A 25,435-nucleotide genomic window follows, 5' to 3' on the forward strand; every position below is an offset into this window, starting at 1 on the left:
GAAAATGCTACGGATCAAATTGTAGCTTTAACTACAAATAAGGGTCTGGGGGTAACCACTGCTGTGAATGCAGGTGAAGTAAATAAGGTAGATAAGAGATATAAAGGGTTTTTGTCTAAAGGGAAGATAACCCCTTTTTCATCAAATGACGCAGCTAAACCCGTAACTATATTAAGCGACACAGGAGTTACTCAAACTCTTTTGCTGGAGAAGGACCTAGTTTTCCCTCCAGAGAGTTCAATGAAAGCTAAAGTATTGGTAAACAGGATAAGTGGAGAGTATATCCCGGTTCCATTGTACAAAGTACAATTGGAGTGTGATTTGTTATCTGGATCGGTGGTTGTAGGAGTGGTTAAGAAATTACCCGTGGATGGGGTTGATTTACTCCTGGGGAATGATTTGGCAGGAGTGAAAGTTATAGCTTCACCCACAATTACGGAAAGTCCAAGAGAGGCTAAAGGGACAGAGGCAGTTACAAGAACAAGTTCCTGGTATTTCTCCATCGTGTGTGGTGACCAGAGCAATGGCTAAACAAAGTCCATCACCAGAGGTCAAAGGAATACCATGAGCAGGTGTTAGAGTAGCCGAAACTTTCTTTAAGGATGAGGATAATTCAAAGAATGTGTTTGGCAGGTCTTCATTAATCGGGGCTCAGAAAGCAGATCCAGAGCTAAACAAGTTAGCACAGTCAGCTCACACTGAAGCTGAGGCTGAAGGAGTTCTGGATGGCTGTTACCTTAAAAAAGGAGTTCTGATGAGGAAGTGGAGACACCCTCACAGACCTGCGGATAAGGAATGGAAGGTTGTTCATCAGATAGTGGTACCATCCAGATGTTGTCAGGAAATATTGCAAGTAGCACATGAAATCCCACAGAACATGTAGGAATACAGAAAACCCAAGCATCAATAAACAGGCATTTTACCTGGCCAAGACTTCAAAAGGAAGTAGTGCAATTTTGTAAGACCTGTCATACATGTCAGGTAGTAGGTAAACCTCAACATGTAATCATACCAGCACCTTTAATACCCATACCAGTTTTTGAAGAACTATTTAGTCAGGTATTAGTAGATTGTGCAGGGCCATTACCCAAAACAAAAACAGGAGCATGTAAAGTAGCATGAGAGCAGACTAATGGAAAAGAGTTGGAGAAACAAGTCAAGTCAAATTCCAGCACACGTGATCCAGAGCAGAGTAACGGTAAAGAGGTGAAATCCAGAAGTGGAGATCATAAACAGAGTAAAAGCAAAGAGAGAGCAAAATGGGCCAAACTGAAATCTAAAAGTCAAGAACAAAGTAAAAGCAGGGAGCAAGAAAAAAGGCCAAATCAATATCTAGAAGCCGAGATAGAGAACAGAGTAAAGACAAAGATAGAGGGAAAAGGGAAAAATCTACAAGTAAAGATAGGGTAAAAGAAAAAGTGAAGAGAGAGGAAAACATGCGAACTCAAGAAGCAGAGACAGGGAACAAAAACACAAAGAAAACGGGGTTAAATCCAGTCATAATGATGCAGAACAGGACAAGAACTAAGATCAAAAAAAAGGAGCAAAAATCCAAAAGCAAGGAAAGGGACAGAGAAGCCGTTGGGGTACTTTTCCAAGAAATTAAATCAATATCAGAGGAAGTACCCTACAGTAGAGAAAGAAACTCTAGCATTGTTGTTGCCCCTTTAACACTTTGAAGCTTATGTCCGACATGGTAACAAAGAAACACTAATCTACACTCAGCGTAATCTGCTGGCGTTTATTAAGACGATTAAAACTCAAAATACGAGACTGTTTGGATGGAATCTAACTGTTTCAATTATTCAATGTAAAGATTGTTCACACTGATGGTAAAGATAATGTGATCACGGATGCATTGTCCCTTGTGTAAAGTACTGAAATAAATAAAAGTGGGAAGGATGGACGAATGAATGTAAGTCTCATGTTTTGTTGTCCATGTGTCACACACCTTGTGAGGGATTGCACTTTTTAATTGGTGTTTCATCCTTTTTAAGGATGGAGGAATGTAAGGACTGTGGCTTTAAAATTGGTGTATGGCTTTAAAAAACTACCATAGCTGCAGTTGAAAAACGTGTTCACTTGGGCAGGATGAGGAATATCTATGTTCTTAATGTTGCTACCCTGGAACATAGGGTGCCATAAGAGAACAGGATGGTGTCGGAAAGGGGTTCTGGACTAAGGGAAACTGCCTGACGACAGCATTTTAATTGGCTCCTGACCAGGTGACCAGGGTTTTGTGTGGCAACAGTGCAGGCAGAACAGCTCCTAGCCTGAAAACATCCTGTATTTGTAAGATTCCAGCAATTCTGCCTTAATAGCTAGTTGGCTATCCCTCATATCTGTGACCTGCTTTCTCTGAAAACCCCTGTCAAGAGGAAAAGGGAAAAAATCAGTAGAGACATTGAAAAGCAAGTTTTTCAACCAGTGAACCACAGACTGAAAGTGCTGGGAGACCACCTCATTTCATCAACAACAAACTGCAAGGAAATTGGAAGACATCAATTAAAATCAACCCATCTAATCCTGAACTCCGGGTTGGTGCTATTGAACTGTTTTATCTCACCCTTAAAATCCATGTTTTGTGTGTCTCATGTGTGTGTGTGTGTATTTGTGTATAGGGGTTTAAGAAGGAATACATTTTAAGTTATAGAGTTAGAAGCTAGCAGTTCATATTTCTTTCTTTTGTCACTAGTTAAAGACAATTTGTTTAATAAACAGTTATTTACTTGTTAAGTTTACAAACCTGGTACTCGTATTCTGTTAACCTAAATTAAACAGTTAGGTAGAATTGGGGCAACCTGGTGGTTTGGTCACTGGTGGCTCAGGGAACAGTGGGGCTTGATATTACAGCACACTATCCCCAGTGAGTCATGACAATCATCCTCATGGAATTGTACCTTATTATGTCAGGCTGTTGCTTGACTAGTCTGTGAGACAGCTCCTCCAAACTAGCCCTCAATCGGAGGATTTTGTCGCTGGCACCACAATAGGTACCGGAAACAAAGCCAAGTAGTCTGTCCAGTTTCATTCCACTCAAACTGAGGCCATTTCAGAGTCAACCACATTGCTGTGGGTCTGGAGTCACATGTAAGCCAGACAAGGTAAAGACGGCAGATTTCCTTCCCTAAAGGGCATTAGTGAACCAGATGGGTTTTTATGACAATCAACAATGGCTTCATGGTCATCATTAGACTTTTAATTCCAGATTTTTATTGAATTCTGCCATGGTGGGATTCAAATCCAGGTCCCCAGAGTCCCCAGGGTCTCTGGATTACTAGTCTAACAACAATACCACTACGCCATCACATACTGGGCTGCTTGTTGCCAGGGAGATTTGCCATGGGTGCAGTTGATGACACCCTCCACCTGTGGGAATCTGGAAATCTCAGTGAATCCCAGAGCTTTTGTTACCTGGCTTGCCTGATCTCTGTCAAAGTTGAAAAAGTTGTATGCCTTGGCAAAAATGGGGTCATGGATACAATTGTGGATGGAGGCTTGTAAGATCCTGCACATGCCTCCAGTGGAGCCCTGGAAGGAACCACTGACGTAGAAATTGAGTGCGACAGTCAACTTCAGCGCCACTGGCAGTGAATGCCCTCCATGTCCCTGTGGCGCCAAATTCTGCAGAAGGCGGCATATGTGAGTGACCAGTTCCCTTGACAAGCACGGTCATCGGTGACGCTGGTTCTCGCTCGTCTGCAGATAGTACATGCGCTGTCTATAGACCATGGGTCTAGTGAGGAATGAAGGCTCTCTGGGTTCATCCTTGGCATGCAGAGGAGGCTTTGCTGCCCTTGGTCTTCAGGGCTCTGCTCCTCCATTTGATGAGCCAGGCACCTCCGTCACGTTCCTCTCCGTCTTTTCTCCTGCTTATAAGCAATCAGGCAAACGGCGAGATCACCAGACTCCATCTTCCTGATGGTCTCCTCACTGCAGTATCAAACAGAGAGACACGAGGGTCAGCAATTGTCTCCTAAGGACCACTCTTGGTCAAGTCGTCTACTGCGGGTGCCTCTCAAGGCCCCTTTACGCATGCTGGAGAGTCCAGGCCACCACAAGGATGCCCGGTGTTTAGTGCGTATGATGGTTGAACAAAATCCCACCCAGCGCCACCCCACACCACATGACCGAGTGGCGACAGCTTCGGCATTTGACTGCATCCTGAACTCTGACCTCAGGTACAGGCATTGTCCTAACCTACACTCCAAGGCTTCGCTGTTTGCTTGGACCATGAGGGTGACTTTTCAATGTCTACCTAAACGTAATGCAAGGGATCAGGAGTGCACCTATCTGTCAGTGTTCCATGGCCACCTTTCCCAAGGGGATCCTCAAGCTTACCCAGTCACCCAATGGTTCTGCAGCACCATAGCACTCATTTGATTTTGAAGTCTGTGGGCAAGGGGTTAAAAGAAGAGATTCAGTCATTGGCACGATGAGGAATTAGTGCTGCTGAGTGGGCACAATTGCTTGCCTAGCCTGACTCCAAGCATGTCAGTTGAGCTCAAGCTAGATGGACTCAGTTGCAGAAGAGTGCTCATCTTCGACATCATCTTCATCTTTGCCCGGCGATTTTCTCCCCCCACCCCCCAGCCCAACATATGTTAGTGTGCAACCTTCGGTCTGTGCTGAGACCCCCACCTTGCACTGTTGCTTCAGCCCTGAGGTTCCCTTCTCCCCAAATCCACAGAGCCGCTTCTAGCACTGGGGTCCTTGCGAGCTCTGCACTCTGAGTTCCCTTCAAAGTTCAGGTCACCAGGTGCATGCCTTTTAAAGGTGGTTGTAAATCACGCTGTCCTAAAATCACACTGATGTGGGATTTAAATTTGATGTGGGAAGGTGATTCCAGTGTGTGGCCACAATAAAGATATGCAAATTTATTCAAATTAAGTTTCCAATGTCCAACATCAGGAAACACGGCCCACTATTGAAAGGGGAAGGGGACAATTGCTTCCTGGATATATGTCGCCGGGGCCTTCTCACAATATTTTCCGATATCGCCACTGAACGTGTCCATCCCAATTGGGCACAGAAAATCCTGGCCTGAGGCCCTCTCAAGTGGACATAGAAGATCCCATGGTGCTATTTGGAAGAAGAACAGGCGTGTTCTCCCCAGTGTCCTGACCAAAATATTTATTCCTCAGTGAACGTCACAAACAGGTGATCTGTCCATTTTTGAATTGCTGTTGGTGGGAGTTTGCTGTGCACAAATTGGTAGCTATGTTTCCTGCATTGAAACAGTGACTACAATTCAAATTGCTTCATTGGCTGTAAAGCATTTTGGGGCATCCTGAGATTGTGAAATGCAAGTCTTTCTTCAAAGGTGCCCAGTGGAAACAATCTTACCTGAACCAGAATGATGTAGGTTCAAACCCTACTCTAGATCTTGAGCACATAATGCAGATTGTCACTGTCACTGCTGTTTGTGCATAAATTAGCTGCTGTGTTTCCTCCATTACAACACTAACTATACTTCAAAAGAATTTCATTGGCTGTAAAGTGCTTTAGGACATCCTGAAGTCATGAAAAGCATTATATAAGTGCAAACTATTTCTTTAATTTTCACAGACAGCACACCACTCACAGCTTTGAGTGCCGATTCCTTCTAAATCATCCTCCCCATGTCAGGTGAACCTCCTGACAATACCATTCCATTGCCCAGTTTGGAGTAATGCCCTCAGGATGTCCACATGTAGCCCTGGGGTACCAGGGCTGGCGTGAGTAATCTGGGAGACAAGATATGCCATGTAATGAACAACTTATTGTGAGGCCTTGGCCAATGCTAATAGGGATCAGGTTGGAGGCTTGTGTGTTTATTTTCTCAGTACATTGTGGTTGTTTACTTGGAGCTGGTGTACTTGGTCACAGCTGTTATGTAATCGGACAGGCTGTGCTTGGGCAGCTCCCCTGGGGAGGCAGCAGGTGCAATGCCAAGCCGGCTGTCCCTGGAGCTGACTGGCGAGCGCTTGTTGTAAATAGCTGAATGGGAGACTTCACGCTCCATGTGTTTAAAAATCTTCTTCACAAATGATTTCACAATACTCATGGCCTTGGAAGAAATGGCAGTGTCAGGAATGAAGCTGCATCATTATTTTCTAGATGCAGGTGGAGTGACGCTCCTTCCATGCCTTGTGGAGTACCGTCGGAACAATGTTCTCTCATTTCCTCCCCCAAGCACAAAGGATGCCTGATCTCTTACTATTGCCCTCCCACACATACACTCAGTGACTAAACAAGGAGGTTGAGTGTGTGTGTGTGTGTGTGTGTGTGCATCATTGTTGGTGCATCAGAGGCTATGGATTGTACAATTTTAATTTTGAGTTCTAAAATCTCTCATTGGCCTGTATATTGTGTAACTTCACAACATCTTAAAACTGGCTAACAGGATCTCTTGAGTCATAAAAGCCTATCTGTGCTTTTGCACAGCATCTGTGCGCAGCAGTACCTGCTTAACATTCATGACAGGTGTCTCTGCAAACTTTTCCTCCATATCATGCAGTGTCAGTAAAATCTCACCTTCTAGAAGTGTCAGTGTGGATCATTAAAGATCTATCGCCAGGAGAAACACCAGTGTTGTAATTATATGGTGGAATTTTACAGTGTACCAGGACATTGTACACAGGCAGAATTCAGATCCCTTCTCCGATTTGGAATTAAGCTGGGTCCAATTCCCTGATCAAACATGCCCAGCGAGAAGTTAAGAAATGGTCAGATCTCAGTTGCTAGCTTGCAGTCTATTTAAATGAATGAATAGTAAATTGTTAATGTGGGCTAGTAAAGCGGACCATTTGCATTCAAAGAAGGAATTGATAAAGGGAAATTAATGCGATTTTAATAGGCCCTGCATTTCAGAGAAGTTAATCAATGTATTTTTTCTTTGCCCACTGTGTCTCCAACAAGCACACTCAGGTTAGATACCGGAGGTACTCAATATCAGGTCAAATCGAGGACAAGGGGACGTAACCTTAAAATCAAAGCTGTAGGCCATTCAGGAGGGAACTCAGAAACATTTCTTCATGCAAAGGATGGTAGAAGTGTGGAACACACTGCCACAAAAGGCAGCAGGTGCAAGCTCAATTAATAATCCTAAATCTATGATTGATAGATTTTTGCTAGACAAGGGTACATAAGGTTATGGAGCCAAGGCAGGTGGATGGAGTTAAGATACAAATCAACCATGATCTAATTGAATGGCCTCTTCCTGTTCCTATGTACTCAGTGCCAGGGAGAAGAAACTTTCATCCCATCCATTAGGGCTGAATTCAAACTCAGGCCTTTTCTTTATTCACTTTTGGGATATTGGCATCACTGACAAGGCCAGCATTTATTGCCCATCCCTAATTTCCTTTGAGAAGGTGGTGGTGAGCTGCCTTCTTGAACCGCTGCAGTCCATGTGGTGTAGGTACACCCACAGTGCTGTTAGGGAGGGAGATCCAGAATTTTGACCCAGTGACAGTGAAGGAACGGCGAAATAGCTCCAAGTCAGGATGGTTTGTGGCTTGAAGGGGAACTTGCAGGTGGTGGTGATGTTCCTATGCATCTGCTGCCCTCCTAGATGGTAGAAGTTATGGGTTTGGAAAGTTCTGTCAAAGAAAGCATCGTGTGTTGATTTATCTTCTTCCTACCCTCCCATCGCACGGTTGGCTTCATTACTTCACCCTGATTGGTCAGCTTGAAAAAGCAAATTACTTTCAGTTACTTTTCTCCAATACACTTGTGTTTATCAACCTACTGATTGGCTGCTAAACATTTTGAGGTAACAGCACCTGTTGGACATATCAGTCCACTATTCTTTAGAGTTCAGTGTTTTGAGAGATGCCCACTCCAAACATAACTTCAAATAAAAAGTGAATTAAGCCCCACTTGTTACTGATTCCCAGACTGCTCTGTCAACCCATTTCCGTGGGCTGATTCGCTGTCTGCCTCATATCCTCTGAAGATGACACTATTTGCATTGAGAAGTAAGACACATGCAGTGAGCCTGACAATTCTCACAGCAGCTCATTACCGCAGCGCAAAGTAAGGCCAGTGTGAGCTGCTTTCAATTTCACCCAATTGTATAATCTCACCAAACTGTCCAGAGGCTAATGATATGTATATATGATATTTTACGAAGACAGTACAAGTTTTTTAAAAAAAACCTAAAAATGCTCAAATACTTCAAATTCATCAAGCACAACAATGTTTTGGGATAAGCAACATTTCTGCACTGATTCAGTTAGCAACTGTCAGCTGATGTCCTGTGATTACGGGTGCAACAAAATGTTGTTAGCCCTGCAACACTAACCTCCAAGCGATATAAGTCTGAGTGGTTCTAAACAATAGGCTCTAAGACAGATTGAGTAATAACAATATTTGAATCTTGCTGAAAACAGACATATTACCAAAGCTTTTCATCTTGCATTCATCAGGACAAACACAAGAATGCCAAATTTCAAACAGTCACAACAATTTATACTACAGAAGAAAAGGGCGCTGATTGGTTGGCAGGTTGACCTTGGCTGAGGTGTTGCCATGGAGAAAGCAACAGGAATCTATAGGTAAAAGCAAAATACTGCGGATGCTGGAAATCTGAAACTAAAGCAGAAAATGCTGGAAAAACTCAGCAGGTCTAGCAGCATCTGCGGAGAGAGAAACAAAGTTAACGTTTCGAGTCCGCATGACCCTTCTTCAGAGCTGAAGAGAAGTGGAAATGTGATGAAATTTATACTGTTTAAGGGGGTGGGGCAGGTGGAGCTGGATAGAAGGCCAGCGATAGGTGGGGACAAAGGAGGGCTTGACAAAGATGTCATGAACAAAAGGACAAAGGGATTGTTAATGGTCATGGTTAGTGCTAAGAAAGGTACTAATAGTGGCAAAAAGGTAAGAAAGCAGAATGTGATAATAGCAAAATGAGAGTAGCATTTTGCGAAAGAACATCATGGGACAAGTAACAAATGGCTCTGCGGGGGGTGGGGGCGTAGGGGGTGGAGAAGGATGGAAAATGGGATTAAAAAAGGGGATAAAATCTCCGATAAATGGATAAAAAATAAAAATGAATGTAGAAAAAAGGGGATTTTAAAAACAGGGTGAGGTTGGAGGAGAGAGTTCATGGTCTGAAGTTGTTGAACTCAATGTTAAGTCCAGAAGGCTGCCTAATTTGAAGATGAGGTGCTGTTCCTCCAGTTTGCGTTGAGCTTAACTGGAACATTGCAGCAGGCCAAGGACGGACATGTGGGCATGAGAGCAGGGTGGAGTGTTGAAATGGCAAGCGACAGGGAGGTCTGGGTCATGCTTGCGGACAGACCGAAGGTGTTCCACAAAGCGGTCACCCAGTCTGCGCTTGGTGTCCCCGATGTAGAGGAGACTGCATTGGGGACAGCAGAAGCAATAGACTAAATTGAAGGAGACGGAAGTAAAGCACTGCTTCACCTGTAAGGAATGTTTGGGCCCTTGGACGGTGAGGAGGGAGGAGGTAAAGGGGCAGGTGTTGCACCTTCTGCGGTTGCATTGGAAGGTGCAGTGGGAAGGGGATGAGGTGTTGGAGGTGATGGAGGAGTCGACCAGGGTTCATGGAGGGAATGGTCCTACGGAATGCTGACAGGGGCGGGGGTGAGGGGAAGGTGTGTTTAGCAGTGACATCATGCTGGAGTTGGCGTAAATGGCGGAGGATGACCCTTTGAATGCGGAGGCTGGTGGGGTGATAAATGAGGACAAGAGGGACCCTATCATGGCTCTGGGAGGGAGGGGAAGGTGTGAGGGCAGAGGCACGGGAGATGGGTCAGATACGGCTGAGGGCCCTGTCAACCACCATGGTGAATTCATTGTCACAGAAGGCTGTGGAGGCCAGGTCATTGAGTATTTAAGACCGAGATAGATAGGTTCTTGATTGGTAAGGGGATCAAAGGTTACGGGGAGAAGGTGGGAGAATGGGGTTGAGAAACTTATCAGCCATGATTGAATGGCAGAGCAGACTCGATGGGCCGAAGGGCCTAATTTCTGCTCCTTTGTCTTATGGTCTTATGGGTGGGAAACCTCAGTTAAGGAAGAAGGAAGATATGTCAGAAGCGCTGTTTTGGAAAGTGGCATCATCAGAACAGATGCGATGGAAGCGAAGGAACTGAGAGAATGGGATGGAGTCCTTATAGGAAGCAGGGTGTGAGGAGCTGTAGTCGAGGTAGCTTTGGGAGTCGGTGGGCTTGTAATGGATATTGGTGGATAGTATATCACCAGAAATGGAGACAGAGAGGTCAAGGAAGGGAAAGGAAGTGTCGGAGATGGACTATGTGAAGGTGATAGATGGGTGGAAATTGGAAGCAAAATTGATAATTTTTTCCAGGTCCAGATGAGATCATGAAATGGCACCAAAACAGTCAACAATGTACCAAAAAAAGAGTTGTGGGAGGGGGCCTGAGTAGGGCTGGAACAAGAAATGTTCCACATACCCCATAAAGAGACAGGCATAACTGGGACCCATGTGGGTTCCCATAGCCACACTCTTTATATGCAGGAAGTGAGACAAGCTTAAGGAGAAATTGTTCAGTGAGAGAACAAGTTAAGCCAGACGGAGGAGAGTGGTGGTGGATGGTAATTATTTGGGCCTCTGTTCAAGGAAGAAGCAGAGAGCCCTCAGACCATCCTGGTGAGGGATGGAGGTCTTTTTTTATTCATTCACGGGATCTGGGCTTCGCTGGCTAGGCCGGTATTTATTGCCCATCCCTAGTTGCCCTTGAGAAGGTGGTGGTGAGCTGCCTTCTTGAACCAATGCAGTCCATGTGGTGTAGGTACACCCACAGTGCTGTTAGGAAGGGAGTTTCAGGACTTTGATCCAGTGACAGTGAAGGAACGGCGATATATTTCCAAGTCAGGATGGTGAGTGACTTGGAGGGGAACCTCTGGGTGGTGATGTAGAGGTGGTGTGCATGGTGAAAAGGAGGCAGTTCAGGCCAGGGAACTGGAAATTGTCAATATGATGTAGGGCATCAGAGGGATCGTGGATGTAGGTGGGAAGAGACTGGACACGGGGAGAGAGAACAGAGTCACGATGGGAAGAAATAATTTCCGTGGGGCAGGAACAGGCTGACACAATCAGTCTACTGGGACAGTCCTGTGTGTGAATTTTGGGGAGGAGGTCGAAGTGGGCTGTCCAAGGTTGAGAGACTGAGGTTGGAAGCTGTGGAGGGAATATTGCCAGAGGAGATGAGGTCAGTGACAGTTCTGGAAACAATGGCTTGATGTTTGGTGGTGGGCTCATAGTCCAGGGGGAGGCAGGAAGAAGTGTCTGAGAGTTGGTGCTCAGCCTCTGCGAGGTAGAGGTCAGTATGCCAGACAACAACAGCACCACCCTTGTCAGCAGGTTTGATAACAAAGTCAGGGTTGGACCTAAGGGAACAGAGTGCAGCAAGTTCAGAAGCAGATTAGAGTGGGTGAGAGGGGCAGAGAAATTGAGACGGCCGATGTCACGCCGACAGTTCTCAATGCAAAGATCGAGAGCAGGTAAGAGGCCAGAGGTAGGGGCCCAGATGGAGGGACAATACTGGAGGTGGGTGAAAGGATCCGTTGAACGGGGAGAGGACTCCTGCCCAAAGAAGTGAGCATGGAGACGAAGGCGGCGGAAGAAGAGCTCGGCATCATGCCAAACCCGAAGTTCATTGAGATGAGGACGTAAGGGTATGAAACTGAGTCCTATGCTGAGCACTGAACACTCAGCATCAGAGAGGGGAAGGTCAGGGGGTATGGTGAATACACGGCCGGGGCTGGGATTGGAAGACAGGATGGGGACAGAGGGAAGGGCAGGGGTGGAGGGTCGTGGATGGGCGTTGGTATCAATAAGCTGTTGGAACTTGAGTTCCTTAGCACCTGAAAGGAAGAGAAAAAGTTTCTTGTTAAGGCATCAGATGAGACGAAAAATAAAATGAAACTGAGGACAAGGACAGCTTTGAGATAGGATGAGTTGGTGCTGCTGGAGAGAGAGGTTGAGTGTTAATATGGTGGCGTATGGCACTGAGTGTGGATCACAGGATACGGTGAGAACAGCAGGAAACTATAAGCCCCACAAGCTCCCAGGTAATTTTAAAAAAGGCACAAGGCTTAAATATATGCCTTTTGTTGTACAGAACGGGTCCATGCATATGAATGTATATCACTTCTAGCAAGCGTAAATGAGCCACATTATGAGCTCGACTGATTATCTTAAATTGGTTGTTAGTGTAGCTATTAGCACAATTAGGATTGTCCAGCAAGTGCTGTCCAATCACAGAATCACACCCAACAGTAGATGTTTTTTTTTGAGATTTGTAAGCACGGCTGGTTGAGTATGGTCTGTACTCTGCCTATTATGAACAATTGAAGGAACATGCTGGTTGTTGGTCAATCAGTCAATAACAGGGATGTATGGCCTACATACCTGGCATTGCACCAGCACTGAAAGTCAGACACAACCCTGCTTAATTGTACGGTAGGCAGAACATCTTTTTGGACTGACGGCAGCATCTCGTTAGCAGAAAATACCACTCATGTAGCCACAGCAGTGTAAAACGGCCTCCTTAACCTGTTGTTCAAATTTTTGAGATACTAACAGTATTCTTCTTTTACAACTGTTCTATAGTAATACATTAAATGGCCATTGTGGCCCATCATTATGGAGAATGGACATCCAATTGTCCCAAGAGTATTCTTTAGCGGAAAGAGTCCCATTCTTAGACAAAAATAAAAGCAAAATACTGCAGATGTTGGAAATCTGAAACAAAAACAGAAACTGCTGGAAAGACTCAGTGTGTCTGACAATCCCTGTGGAGAGAAAGACAGAGTTAATGTTTCGAGTCTGTATGACTCAGCCCTGAAGAAGAGTCATATAGACTTGAAACATTAACTCTGTCTTTCTCTCCATTCTTAGACTATTCAGCCACCTTGGGCTGCACTTATGCACAACAGCATGGAGTGTCTCAATGTTCCTTTACTGTGATTTGATGCATTTTAGCATCTCCCTCTCCACACCCCTCACTATGGACCATCTCTTGACTTGGGGAGTTGATCACTCTCTGTTTTTTACATTTCCAACTGACTTGCAAAGCATGTCAGGCCTCTGGACTACTAATTCAGTAACATAACCACTACACAATTGTCCCCAGAAGTGTGTTTTGATTAACTTTTATCTGTATATTTTTATGCTTTCAGAATAAATGCTAAACATTAACCCAGCCCTCCCCATACCTCGGAAACCATTGATTTTCCTCTTGAGTTTCTGATTCTTCCTTCTCTTCTAACCCTGCCTGTTCAGAATATATGAAAACTGGGTCCTACTTTCTGGGTTACATTATCTGGATGCAAAAATCAACCAGTTGGACCAGTATTGTGCACAACTGGTCACATGAGTATTCGCCTGCCACTGTATGCACCAGTAGTATGCAGAGTGGACAGATTGTGACATCAAAAAATGTCTAATTGCAGCACTGAGACATCAAGGAGCTTCTGTCTGTGTTGTAATGGAAGCTGAGACATCCACCATTAGATGCTCATAGGTGGGCCCATAGTGCTGTCATGGAATTGGCCACCACTTGCATGCTGGAATGGGTGGGCTCTGAGCTCCTTGCAAAGACCTGTGCAAGTTGAATCTGGACTCCTCGATGCTCCTTGATAATGATAAGAGGCTAGCTGGCAAGACTCCCAATGCACCAAGCATCTCAATGTGCGTGGCCATCTGCATTCTCCTGTATGCTGCTGCGTCGGACTCCTCATCTGAGTCCTCTGCTGCAGAACTACCTGCAACCCCATTCTCCAATGAGCTGACAAACACACTATCCTTTTCCCTTGGCCTTGCTGCAGCATGCTCATTCCCAATGATTCATCACATTCTGATCCCCACCATATACTACCCATTAAAGTATGTGCAGTGCCAGTACCTGATTTGGTGATTATAAGTATCAGATCAAGGGATGGTATTTCTTCATCAGAGGCCTATTGGTGCTCTCACCTTCATAGTAGCTGGCCAGGATAGGCACAGGCTTCTGGCAACACCTGAGCCTGAAGGAACCCGTGTGAGATTAAAGTTAATATTTTTATATTGAGTATGGGCAACTGAAAGGAAAAATGTAGAAGGGGAGGTTTAGGAGGAAGTAAGGGGTTTTGGGTGGAAAGCAATAGATCCGTGGTCACACCATTGTTAGGAAAGAGAGATAGTTTAAGTAAGTTATGTTTGTATTTGTGGGTGCTAGGAATAAAATTTAGCTTTAAAGTTTGTTTGATTTATGTTCTGTATTTGTGTGCTAAGAAAAGATCAAGTTGAGTTTTAGCTTGACTCTAAAAGGTGCCTGCATTTCTACTGAGTTTTTTACAACTCTAAGAGAAGAAAGCAAACACTAGAGTAGAAAAAAAACCTGTGCTGTTGCCTAGCAACAGGGGTCAGAGAGGCAGGTCCCACCCCCAAAAAAAAGAAAAACTAAAGAAACAGCAGTTTTGAGTTCATTTGGAAGAAGGTGCCAGGATAGGTGGCACATGAAAAGGGACAGATAGCAGGATCCAAGCTAAAGAAGACATTTCCCAAATCCAGGGGAGTGGAACAGGAGAAAGTCCCAAGAAGACCTTCTAGTCAAAGGAAGGACAAGGACCTGGAAAAGGCCCTGTTAAGTGAAGTTAAGAATAAGGGGCAGAGAGGAAGGCTTCAAGCTTCAAGTTAAAGAGATAAAAGATTAGATAATTCAACTTCAGATTAGGTAATTCAATTTGGTCTGTGATCAGAGACAGGAGGGTGTCACTACAGGTGAGGCAGGCATGGGGACCCAGGGGGTAGTATTCGAGGAGCTGTGGACCCTGCAATTGTTCAACAGTAACGAGGTACTTGCAAGCTGTGTGGACGAGATCTGGGACTACAGGGAGGATAAGCAAACTGACCATGGCACCGTGGTACAGGGAGCCATTCAAGTGGGGGGAGGAAATAGGAATGTAGTAGTGGTAGGGAACAATATAATTAGGGGGATAGATACTGTTCTCTGCAGCCGTGAGCATGAGTCCCGAAGGCTGTGTTGCCTGCCCAGTGCCAGGGTTAAGGACATCTCCTCAGGGCTGGAGAGGAACTTGGAGTGGGAGGGGAGGGATCCAGTTGTTGTCGTCCACATTGGTACCAACGACATTGATAGGACTAGAAAGGAGGTTCTGCTAAAAGAATTTGGACAGTTAGGAGCTAAATTAAAAAGCAGAGCCTCTTAGGTAATAATCTCGGGATTGCTACCTGAGCCACGGGCAAACTGACATAGGGTAAATAAAGTCAAGGAATTAAATGTGTGGCTCAGAGATTGGCGTGGGAGGAATGGGTTTCAGTTCATGGGGCACTGGCACCAGTACTGGGGTAGAAGGGAGCTGTTCCGCTGGGAGGGGCTTCACTTGAACTGTGCTGGGACCAGTGTCCCGGCGAATTGAATAACTAGGGCTGTAGAGAGGGCTTTAAACTAAATAGAGGGAGGGAGGGTTCTGGAGAAGGAATATGTAGGCTAACAAAACAAAAAGGACATGGCAGCATTTCAGGGCAGCTATTTAGGTAATGATAGCCAGAGTGTGACAGGAAGGGACAGAGTGTACAAACATTAAAAAGAAAAGTAGCAAATAGGGTCAAACGGGAAAAAAATGGTAAAAAGGCAAAATTAATGGCTCTTTATTTAAATGCGCGGAGCATTCAGAACAAAATTAATGCATTAACGGCACAAATAAAGGTTAATGGGTATGACTTTATAGCCATTATGGAGACATGGGGCAGAATTGTCCCCCCGTCGGGGGGGGAGGAAGTTTAGGAGCAGGCGCATGGAGGCACGCCTCCGATCGGCGCCCCCAATTGGGGGCGCGCTGCCATTTTATTGTGGGCGGGCCTTAATTGGCATGACGTCCACCAGGAAGCTCTATGCGTAGCTCCCTGTGCGGGCGGGAGGGGTGGTGGGGGGGATTCTCTGAGCCGAGAGTGCGCTATAACACGCATGCGCACAAAAGAGCGCACTCATCTCCCTGAGGCTAAGTGCTGCCTCAGGAAGATCGGCTGCACAATAAAAAATCTTAAAAATAGAAAAAAAAAATTTCCCTGACATGTCCCCTCATGTGACACTGTCACATGAATTGGGACATGTCCATCACTTTCAAATACACTCTTATCACATTTTTAAAAACCTACATGAAACCTCATCCCGCCTGTGGATGAGGGTTTCATGCTTTTTCTAATGCCCGCCAGGGCTCCCGGCCTGCCCGCCAACGTTAAGGTTGGACGGGCAGGTCCACTAATTACTTAAATGACTCTGTCAATGGCCTCAATTGGCCATTGACATGTCAGCGGGTACACAGCTGATTCTGCTGAGCCCCCGCCTACCTGAAAATTTAAATGGGGTGGGGTGACATCAGGAGTTCCACCCAACATCACCACGCATCAATTTACACGTTGGCAAGCGGGCCCCACCCCCCACTCGCCAACCAGGTAATCCTGGCCATGGTTACAAGGAGATCAAAACTGGGAATTAAATATTTAGGGGTATGTGACTTTTTGAAAGGACAGGCAGGAAGGAAAGGGTGCTGGGATAGCTTTGTTAGTACGAGATGGAATAAGTACAACAGCAAGAAATTATCTTGGATTGGAAGATGTAGAATCCATATGGGTGGAGGAAAGAAATAACAAGGGGAAGAACACACTGGTGGGAATAGTCTTTAGGCCCCCTAATAGTAGCTATACTGTAGGACAGAGAATAAATCAGGAGATAATGATGGCATGTAAAAAAGTCACTACATTAATCATGGGTGACATTAATCTTCACGTAGATTGGGGAAATCAAATTGGCAGGGGTAGCCACGACCAAGAATTCATAGAGTGTATTCGGCACAGTTTCTTAGAACAGTATGTTGTGGATCCAACCAGGGATCAGGCTATTATTCATAGAGTGTATTCGGCACAGTTTCTTAGAACAATATGTTGTGGATCCAACCAGGGATCAGGCTATTTTGGATCTGGTAATGTGTAATGAGGCAGGTTTAATAAATGATCTCAGAGTAAAAGATCCCCTAGGAAACAGTGACCATTACATGGTAGAATTTAGCATTCAGTTTGAGAGTGAGAAACTTGGCCGGAAACAACTGTGCTAAACTTAAATAACGGTAATTACAAAGGAATGAGGACAGACTTGACTGGAGTGGACTGGGAAAGGAGTTTAGCAGAGAAGACAGTTGATGAACAATGGCAGACATTTAAGAAAATAGTTCATGACTCACAACAAAGATATATCCTGGTGAGGAAGAAGGATTGTAGGAAGGGGATAAACCAACTATGGTTAACCAAGGAAGTTAAGGATGGTATCAAACTGAAAGAAAAATCATACAATGTGGCAAGATTAGTGATAAGCCAGAGGATAGGGAAAGTTTTAAAAACCAACAGATGATGACCAAAAAAATAATGAGGGAGAAAATAAACTTTGAGGTAAACTAGCAAATAATATAAAAACAGATAGTAAGAGCTTCATTAATTATATAACAAGAAAGAGAGAGGCCAAAGTGAACATAGGCCCCTTAGAGAATGAGGCTGGGGAAATAATAATGGGGAACCAGGAAATGGCAGAGGAGTTGAATAAATACTTTGTTCAGCCTTCATGATAGAAGACACTAATAGCATTCCAAAATACTAAATAATTAAGGGGCAAAAGTGGGGGAGGAAATAAATACATTAACTATCACTAGAGAAAAAGTACTAGGAAAATTAATGGGGCTAAAGTCCGATAAGTCCCCTGGACCTGATATCCTCGGATATTAAAGGAAATAGTTGCAGAGATAGTGGATGCGCTGGTAGTAATCTTCCAAGAATCCTTAGATTCTGCAAAAGTCCCAGAGGATTGGAAAACTGCCAATGTAACACCCTTGTTCAAAAAGGGAGGGAGACAAAAAACAGGTAATTATAGGCTAGTTGGCTTAACACCCATCATTGGGAAAATGTTAGAGTCTATTATAAAGGATGTAATAGCAGAGCATTTAGAAATGTATGTTATAATCAAGCAGAGTCAGTATAGCTTCATGAAGGGGATATCATGCCTGACAAATTTATTAGAATTCTTTGAGGAGGTAACAAGCAGGATAGATAAAGGGGAACCAATAGATGTGATATATCTGGATTTCCAAAAGGCATTCAATGAGGTACTGCATATAAGGATACTTAACAAGGTAAGAGCCCATGGTGTTGCGCTAGTATATTAGCATGGATAGAGGATTTGCTAACTAATAGACAACAGAGAGTTGGGATAAGGGTGGCATTTTCAGGATGGCAACCTGTAATTAGTGAAGTGCCACAGGGATAAGTGCTGGGGCCACAATTATTTATAATATATATTAATGATTTGGATGAGGGAAGTGAATGTACTATAGCCAAGTTTGTGGATGACACAAAAATAGATGGGAAGGCAAGTGATGAGGATGACACAAAAAGTCTACAGAGGGATATAGACAGGTTAAGTGAGCGGGCAAAATCTTGGCAGATGGAATATAATGTGGGAAAATGTGAGGTTATGCACTTTGGCAGGAAGAATAGAGGAGCTGAATATTATTTAAATGGAGAAAGACTGCAGAAAGCTGCAACACAGTGGGATTTGGGGGTCCTCGTGCATGAATCACAAAAAGCTAACATAAAGTTCATCAGGTAATAGGGAAGGCAAATGGAATGTTGGCCTTTATTTCAAAGGGAATGGAGTATAAAAATAGGGAAGTCTTGCTAAAACTATACAAGGCACTAGTTAGACCACATCTAGAATACTGTGAACAGTTTTGGTCCCCTTATCTAAGGAAAGATAAACTGGCATTGGAGGCAGTCCAGAGAAGGTTCATTTGATTGATCCTGGGTATGGAGGGCTTTTCTTATGAGGAGAGGTTGATTAGGTTCGGCCTGTATTCATTGGAGTTTAGAAGAATGAGAGGTGACCTTATTGAAACATATAAGATTCTTAGGGAGCTTGACAGGGTAGATGTTGAGAGGTTGTTTCCTCTTGGGGGAGAGTCTAGGACCAGAGGGTATAATCTCAGAATAAGGGGTCGCCCATTTAAGACAGAGATGAGGAGGAATTTCTTCTCTCAGATGATAGTGAATCTGTGGAATTCTTTACCACAGAGGGTTGTAAAGGCTGGGTCATTAAGTATATTCAAGGCTGAGAGAGACAGATTTTTAATCAGTAAGAGAATCAAGGGTTATGGGGAAAAGGCAGGAAAATGGAGCTGAGGATTATCAAATCAGCCATGATCTCATTGAATGGCAGAGTGGACTCGATGGGCCAAATGGCCTACTTCTGCTCTTACATCTTATGGCCTAAAAGCTGCAGGAAGCAGATTCAAAGCGATATAAATGCTGGTGAGAAGCCAGAAGGTCCAAAGAGACTGCTGAAGTCTGAAACTCTTTGCTATGGGCATGTGAAGCAGTGGTGTACTGTTGACGGCTGAGTCGGTGAGAGAGAGTGCATGGAAGAAAGCTTAAATGCATGTGGTGACCCAGGGAAGAGGAATATCGAAAGGAGAGTTCAAAACTCTGGAGGTGGACCCTTGCAGAAGGTGTCTGGGAGAAAGTGTCAGTTTGGGAGAAGGTTCCAAAGTGAGTTCTTGGAGAGTGGAGATTGGAAACCCTCATGTGAAAGACGGAGTTCAGTGAGACTGGTGGGCTCACAGTGTGACAAGTGTCTGGGGGAGTTGAGGAGAGATCCACAGCATCTGTTTAGGGTGGTATCTGTCATCTGATTTCAGAGTGTGATGTGTCTGACCACAAGTTGCCTATTGGTTTACATGAACTGTGTTCCTACTGTGGACATTACAGTATAAGATAACTTTTGTAACTTGTGTTATCCTTACAAACCTGTATGTGTCTGTAAAGGTGTAGCTGTGGGTGAAGGAGTATTGTAATATAGTTCACCTTTTCTTGTTAAATAAATGTTTTATTCTTTTGTCAAAGGCTCATCAGCTGACTCCTGTGCCTCTGTTCAGTAGCCACTCTCCACGTATCTAAACAAACAAATTAAAAGTTAGGATCTATCAAGCTGGGTTCCACTCTGGGATCAGGCTTGTCCAGTGGTAACACTAGCTGGGATCATAACATAATCTGCAACTTGCACTTTATGCTATATAGCAGGATGAGAGTGAAGTGGAACTTGAGAAGGGGCATAAGGCACAAGGATCACCCTGAATGATTTCAGGGATGCAATAGCCCCACGAGATGGAACATTGTCTCCTCCAGAGGGCTCAGGCAATACAGGTGTGCCTCACCCCCACTGATTCTCTGCTGCCCCATGTGATTATGTATGACCTTGCCCTGCAAGAGAGAGAGAAGAATGTCTGTCGGGGCAATGTTATAGCTGGAGGTATATGGAAGCTGCAGTTGTTGTGAGGCTGGCAGACTTGGTAAGCGTATGAGAGTGAGGTGGAGCATCTAAATGTTTGTCATGAACCATGATTGCTGATGGGAGACCATGCTGCTTTGAGCAGCGTGAGAAATTGATGGTGCAGTGAATAGGATATATCATTAAAGATGAATTCACTGCCCTAGGCCACCCACGCATTGAACTTTTTACAGCTCTGCAGCCAGGTCCTCAGGACCAGACTCCAGGAAAATATCTCCTGCTCAGTTTATCTTGCACCACACCCAAGAACGTGGCTTCCCGGAACCAAGAACAGTCTCTGCTCTGCTGCTCCATTATGTCGACTTCCTTCCCAAAGCCACCTTGACCTTGTTCAATCAGCTCCTGTGCACTCTCGTTTAAGAGGGGCAAGCTGCCTTGAAAAGTAATGGTATGTCATCTGAGCCATGCACGCTGCTGAGAGCCCTCCTGGGGTGTTTCGTATTGAACTGTATATAATGATCATGTTGATAAGCAGACAGCACTGAGGCTGCCTGCCTCAAAGGACCAGCATCGGGATTGTGCAATATGATCACTGCCCTCAACAGAGGATTTAATTGAATTTTTCCCTCAATGTCCCTTAAGCTCTGAATCAAAAAAGCCCCCCTCCTTCCCCCACCCACACCCCCACCCCCCCGAATGCCACATGTCATTTGGATTTTCCAGATCACGAACATATGTATTTCTTTGGTTAGAGACTAATCAATTGGTGCCAAATTAAGGGCAGTTTTGTGCAACCCACTGAAAACTAGATTAACACTGCCTCCAACTCACTTCATATTGGACCATTAGAGCTGGTTCAAACTAGTCCTTGAGTTAAAAGGAGTTTCTAAGCCACTGCACACCCAGCTCTCTTCCTTCCTTCCCAATATTTTATTGTCAAAAGCTGCCATTGAGGTTGCAGCTTTCAAGTTGAAAGCCATTGTGAATAGGTTCAAGGCTGCAGAATTCACTTCCATTAATATATATTAGATTATGACAGGCACATCGTTTATTGTTATAAGAGCCCTGGCAACATGACAGTGCATAAAGAAAATGTTCAGCCTTCAGCATATTTTCTGGTATTAATTTTGCAGAAATAAAGTGTTGATTCATGGCGGCAGGATTGAGTTTCAGAGTAATTACAAGGTCAGATTCATGCTATTTCTGTGCAGCTTGCACAATAGTATCTTGGGACTGTAGGTGTTTGGAAAGTCAGCCTATAGAGGGGCACATATTTAATGGGCAACTGCCATGTTAATTAATTTACTTTTCTATTTATTGCTTTCTCAGAAGTCACTTGGTGAAGCTGTCATGCTGGCTGGAGCTGAGCTGACAGAGCTGGATTTGAGTGATAATGCATTTGGACCAGATGGAATTCAGAGCTGCAAAGATCTTCTGAGGAACAAGAGCTGCTTCACTCTCAAAGCGCTGAGACTTAATAACTGTGGCCTTGGAACTGAAGGAGGGAAGGTACAGTGTACAGTCAAAAGCATCCCTTTGAATACTGGTCATGTTGGGATTATTGACATTATTGTAGCTTAATCATTTTAAGAATATTCATCTAGAGTGTTCTGCCAAACATTTCTTTTTTAAAAAATTAATAAATTATTCACCTTCAACACAAAGCAAATTATTAACCAGCCTGCTGTGATGATCTGGTAGGGTACAAAAACAAGGAGCTGGTATAAACAGAAAATGGATCAATACATCAATTTATTCCCATGCCTGATGAACTGCAGAACTTAATACTAAAACGAGTTCAAATAAAAACTGTGCAAATCCTTGTGGGGACCAGAAAATGAAAAATGATCTCCAAGCTTAAAAATAAAATAAATTCACTCATTTGTGGAGAAGTGTTTGACATTTCATTTAAATCTTTACTCAGGACAGGCATGATTTAGATTGGTCTGCAGATTTATGTAACAGGTGCTGCAGTTCTTTGAGGGCATCAGCTTTTTGAACCCCTCCTGCCTTGACAGCAAATCCTATCCATCTGTGCTCCTCAATAAGTCAGAAGCTATCTGCTTTTTGCATGCTGTCTTGGGTGTTTTGTCTTGCTTCACCTGTTCAAGCCATGGTGGACCCAGAGTTTGTGACCAAAATGATGGTGAGATGAAAGGTGCTTGCCGCTATTTAATGTGTAAATTGTCCACCAGTTTATGGCATAGAAGAGATACCCTGTGAACCGTGATTTATCGCAAGTTGCTGAATGGTTTCTACCACTTCACTAGTACCCTTGCGAAAAGGGCACCTTGCTTCAGAATCGCCACTGACATTCATTAACATCTAGATTTACATTGGTTTACTGCCAGATTGTCCACAGGCCATTGTTGCTGTTGGCTGTTCTATGTGCTACTGTAGAAATGAAAGAGGGACTGTAAGTTTCCATCAACTTGTATATATATAATAATCTGACACGGCCATTGTGATCCCGTTCTGGTAATTTTTCATTTGAACTGAGTCTTATTTCAAGCAGCACTTAAGCAAAGAGCTCCTCTGTGTAGTTGGAAGAACTGGGAAAAGGAAGACCTTCTTGGCTGGTTTAGTTTCTAGTCATTCACCTGCTTCCTCCAAAGCCAGTGATGATGCTGTTATAAGCTTGGGCTGATAAGCAGCAAGTAACATTTGCGCCACACGAGTGCCGAACAATGACCACCTCCAACAAGAGAGAAACTAACCATCTCCCCTGACAGTCAACAGCATTACCATCGCTGAATCCCCAACTATCAACATCCTGGGGGTTACCATTGACCAGAAACTGAACTGGACTAGCCATATAAATACTGTGGCTACAAGAATAGGTCAGAGGCTGGGAATTCTGCAGAGAGTAACTCACTGCCTGATTCTCCAAACCCTGTCCACTGCCATAAAGCACAAGTCAGGAGTGTGATGGAATACTCTCCACTTGCCTGGATGAGTGCAGCTCCAATAACACTCAAGAAGCTCGATACCATCCAGGACAAAGCAGCCCGCTTGATTGGCACCCCATTCATCATCTTCAACATCCACCTCTCCAACACCGATGCACAGTGGCAGCAATGTGTACCATGTACAAGATACACTGCAGCAACTCACCAAGGTTCCTTTGACAGCACCTTCCAAATCTGCAACTTTACCATGTAGAAGGACAAGACCAGCAGATTCATGAAAACACCACCACCTGCAAGTTCCCCTCCAAGACACTTACCATCCTGACTTGGACCTATATTACCGTTCCTTCACTGTCGCTGGGTCAAAATCCTGGAACTCCCTCCCTAACAGCACTGTGGGTGTACCTACACCACATGGACTGCAGCGGTTCAAGAAGGCAGCTCACCACCACCTTCTCAAGGGCAATTAGGGATGGGCAATAAAAATGCTGGCCTAGCAAGTGATGCCCACATCCTGTAAAAGAATAAATAAAAAGGTGAGGAGCGACAACAGAGCTGGAAGAGCCATTGTGCATGGTCAGTGACTATGCTCTGACCCCTGGGTGCAGTGGGCTGGATTCTTGTTACTCACCTAGCGTGTAGGCTTTGTTTGCTTAAATTGCTTTTGAGTCAAGCCGAATCATGATTAAATGCTGTAAAACCTCCCAGTTTATTTTATTTGCATCCTCAGAAACTCCTGCACCACACAATTTATGTTTCCATCATTTACAACTCTCATCCCTTGTTAATTATTTCAATTGAGGTTAAGTACATACAGGTAGAGGGCATTGATTGGACGGTTACTTGAGTACATATAAAGAGACACTTACTGACACAGGAGTAGAGGGGAATCAGGAGAAATATACCTGTAATGTTTCACTCTGTGAATAAATCTTTCCAAATAAAGACTGGCTTTGGTTTCTTCCTTCAGCCACTGGCATTTGGGAGTATAAGATCCTTCTGCTCACCTTCTCGTCTATCTGTCCCCTCCACTTCCATTTCTCTGTTTCACATACATATGTGGTCTTGTACACTTGTGGGCTCTCTAAAGTTCTGTCATCTTTCACTTTCTGCTGTGCCTTCTCCTTTAACATTAACTTCTGATCTGACTCATTTCAAAAGTAAGACCAACTATGCTGGCTTTCTTCATCTGGATGTACAGGATCTGCATAGTTCCCACTAACAGCAGCACTGCTCCCCTCCTTCAGTCAGCACCTGCCTGAGAAACCCACCATACTGCAGCTTCCAATTGGGGAAGCAGGAGGAGAGGAGAGCAGCACTGCCAAGAGTGGAAGATGAACATCATCTCCAGCACTGATTTAAAATTGATTCTAGGACCAGATTCCAGGTTGCCTTTGTGCCAATGGGAAGAATCCATTGCCTGAGCTGAGGGATAGATAAACAGGTTAGGGCTAGACACCCATTTGAACATAGATAGCAGCAAAATTCAGTTGGTATAGCAGAAGCAGCAGTTAAACTAGACCCATCTAGGCTACGAAGAGTTCTTTGATAGGGCGACTCTGGTTTTACTCTCCTGGTTTGGTCACCTTGCTCCAATAAGCCCTGTAAAGGGGACAGAACTCTAAAGCTACCAGCGGGCATTTTTTGAAATTAGATCCTGTGTGTTAAGAATGTGATCCTGGAAAAGAAGGTAACAATATCTCAGGACAGGGTCAGCCCTGCACTTACTATTGTAACCCAACAATTGGCTTGGCTTAGCATGGCACAGGTAAGAATGTGGAGCTGAAGTACCCTATCTCTTCCCCATTGTAGTCTTATCCTGAGAATATCTAGATTTCTATTGTCCTCCCATTGTCAGGGAGATATAATAATTGTCATAATGTTATTGGAATTTATTGTTAAGTAGATTAATAGTGGGGTCTGTGCCTATGTGATTTAATTGAATTAAAGGCAGCTGATCTGAAGGATTTGATGTATTAGAAGATAAGCTAGGTTTGAAATGTTAAGTAGGTAAACATAGGGGTAAAAGGAACATTTGCATTTTTAAATAAACCGGACCAGATTGATATTAAAGGAGGGGTGAAATATATCACCAAGCCAGATGAAGTTCAAAAACAGTGTGTTTATTTTTCCCAAAGATTACTGGTAAAATTAGTACAATGAGAGATTTTTGTTATCAGAGAGGTAAAGTCCAAAGACGTAGTGAAATAATGGGAATTTGCA

General features: G+C 44.1%; 1 protein-coding gene across 1 annotated transcript in view; it reads left to right on the forward strand.

Moving 5' to 3' along the window:
* Positions 1-25,435, forward strand: part of LOC144699545 (ran GTPase-activating protein 1-like) — a 460,486-nt gene that overhangs the window by 296,818 nt on the left and 138,233 nt on the right. The window contains exon 4 of the mRNA XM_078570590.1: positions 21,633-21,812. Within this exon, the coding sequence (XP_078426716.1) occupies positions 21,633-21,812 (180 nt within the window). The remainder of the gene's footprint in view (positions 1-21,632; positions 21,813-25,435) is intronic.

Source organism: Cetorhinus maximus, chromosome 24 (assembly GCF_964194155.1).
Source record: "Cetorhinus maximus chromosome 24, sCetMax3.hap1.1, whole genome shotgun sequence".
NCBI lineage: Eukaryota > Metazoa > Chordata > Chondrichthyes > Lamniformes > Cetorhinidae > Cetorhinus > Cetorhinus maximus.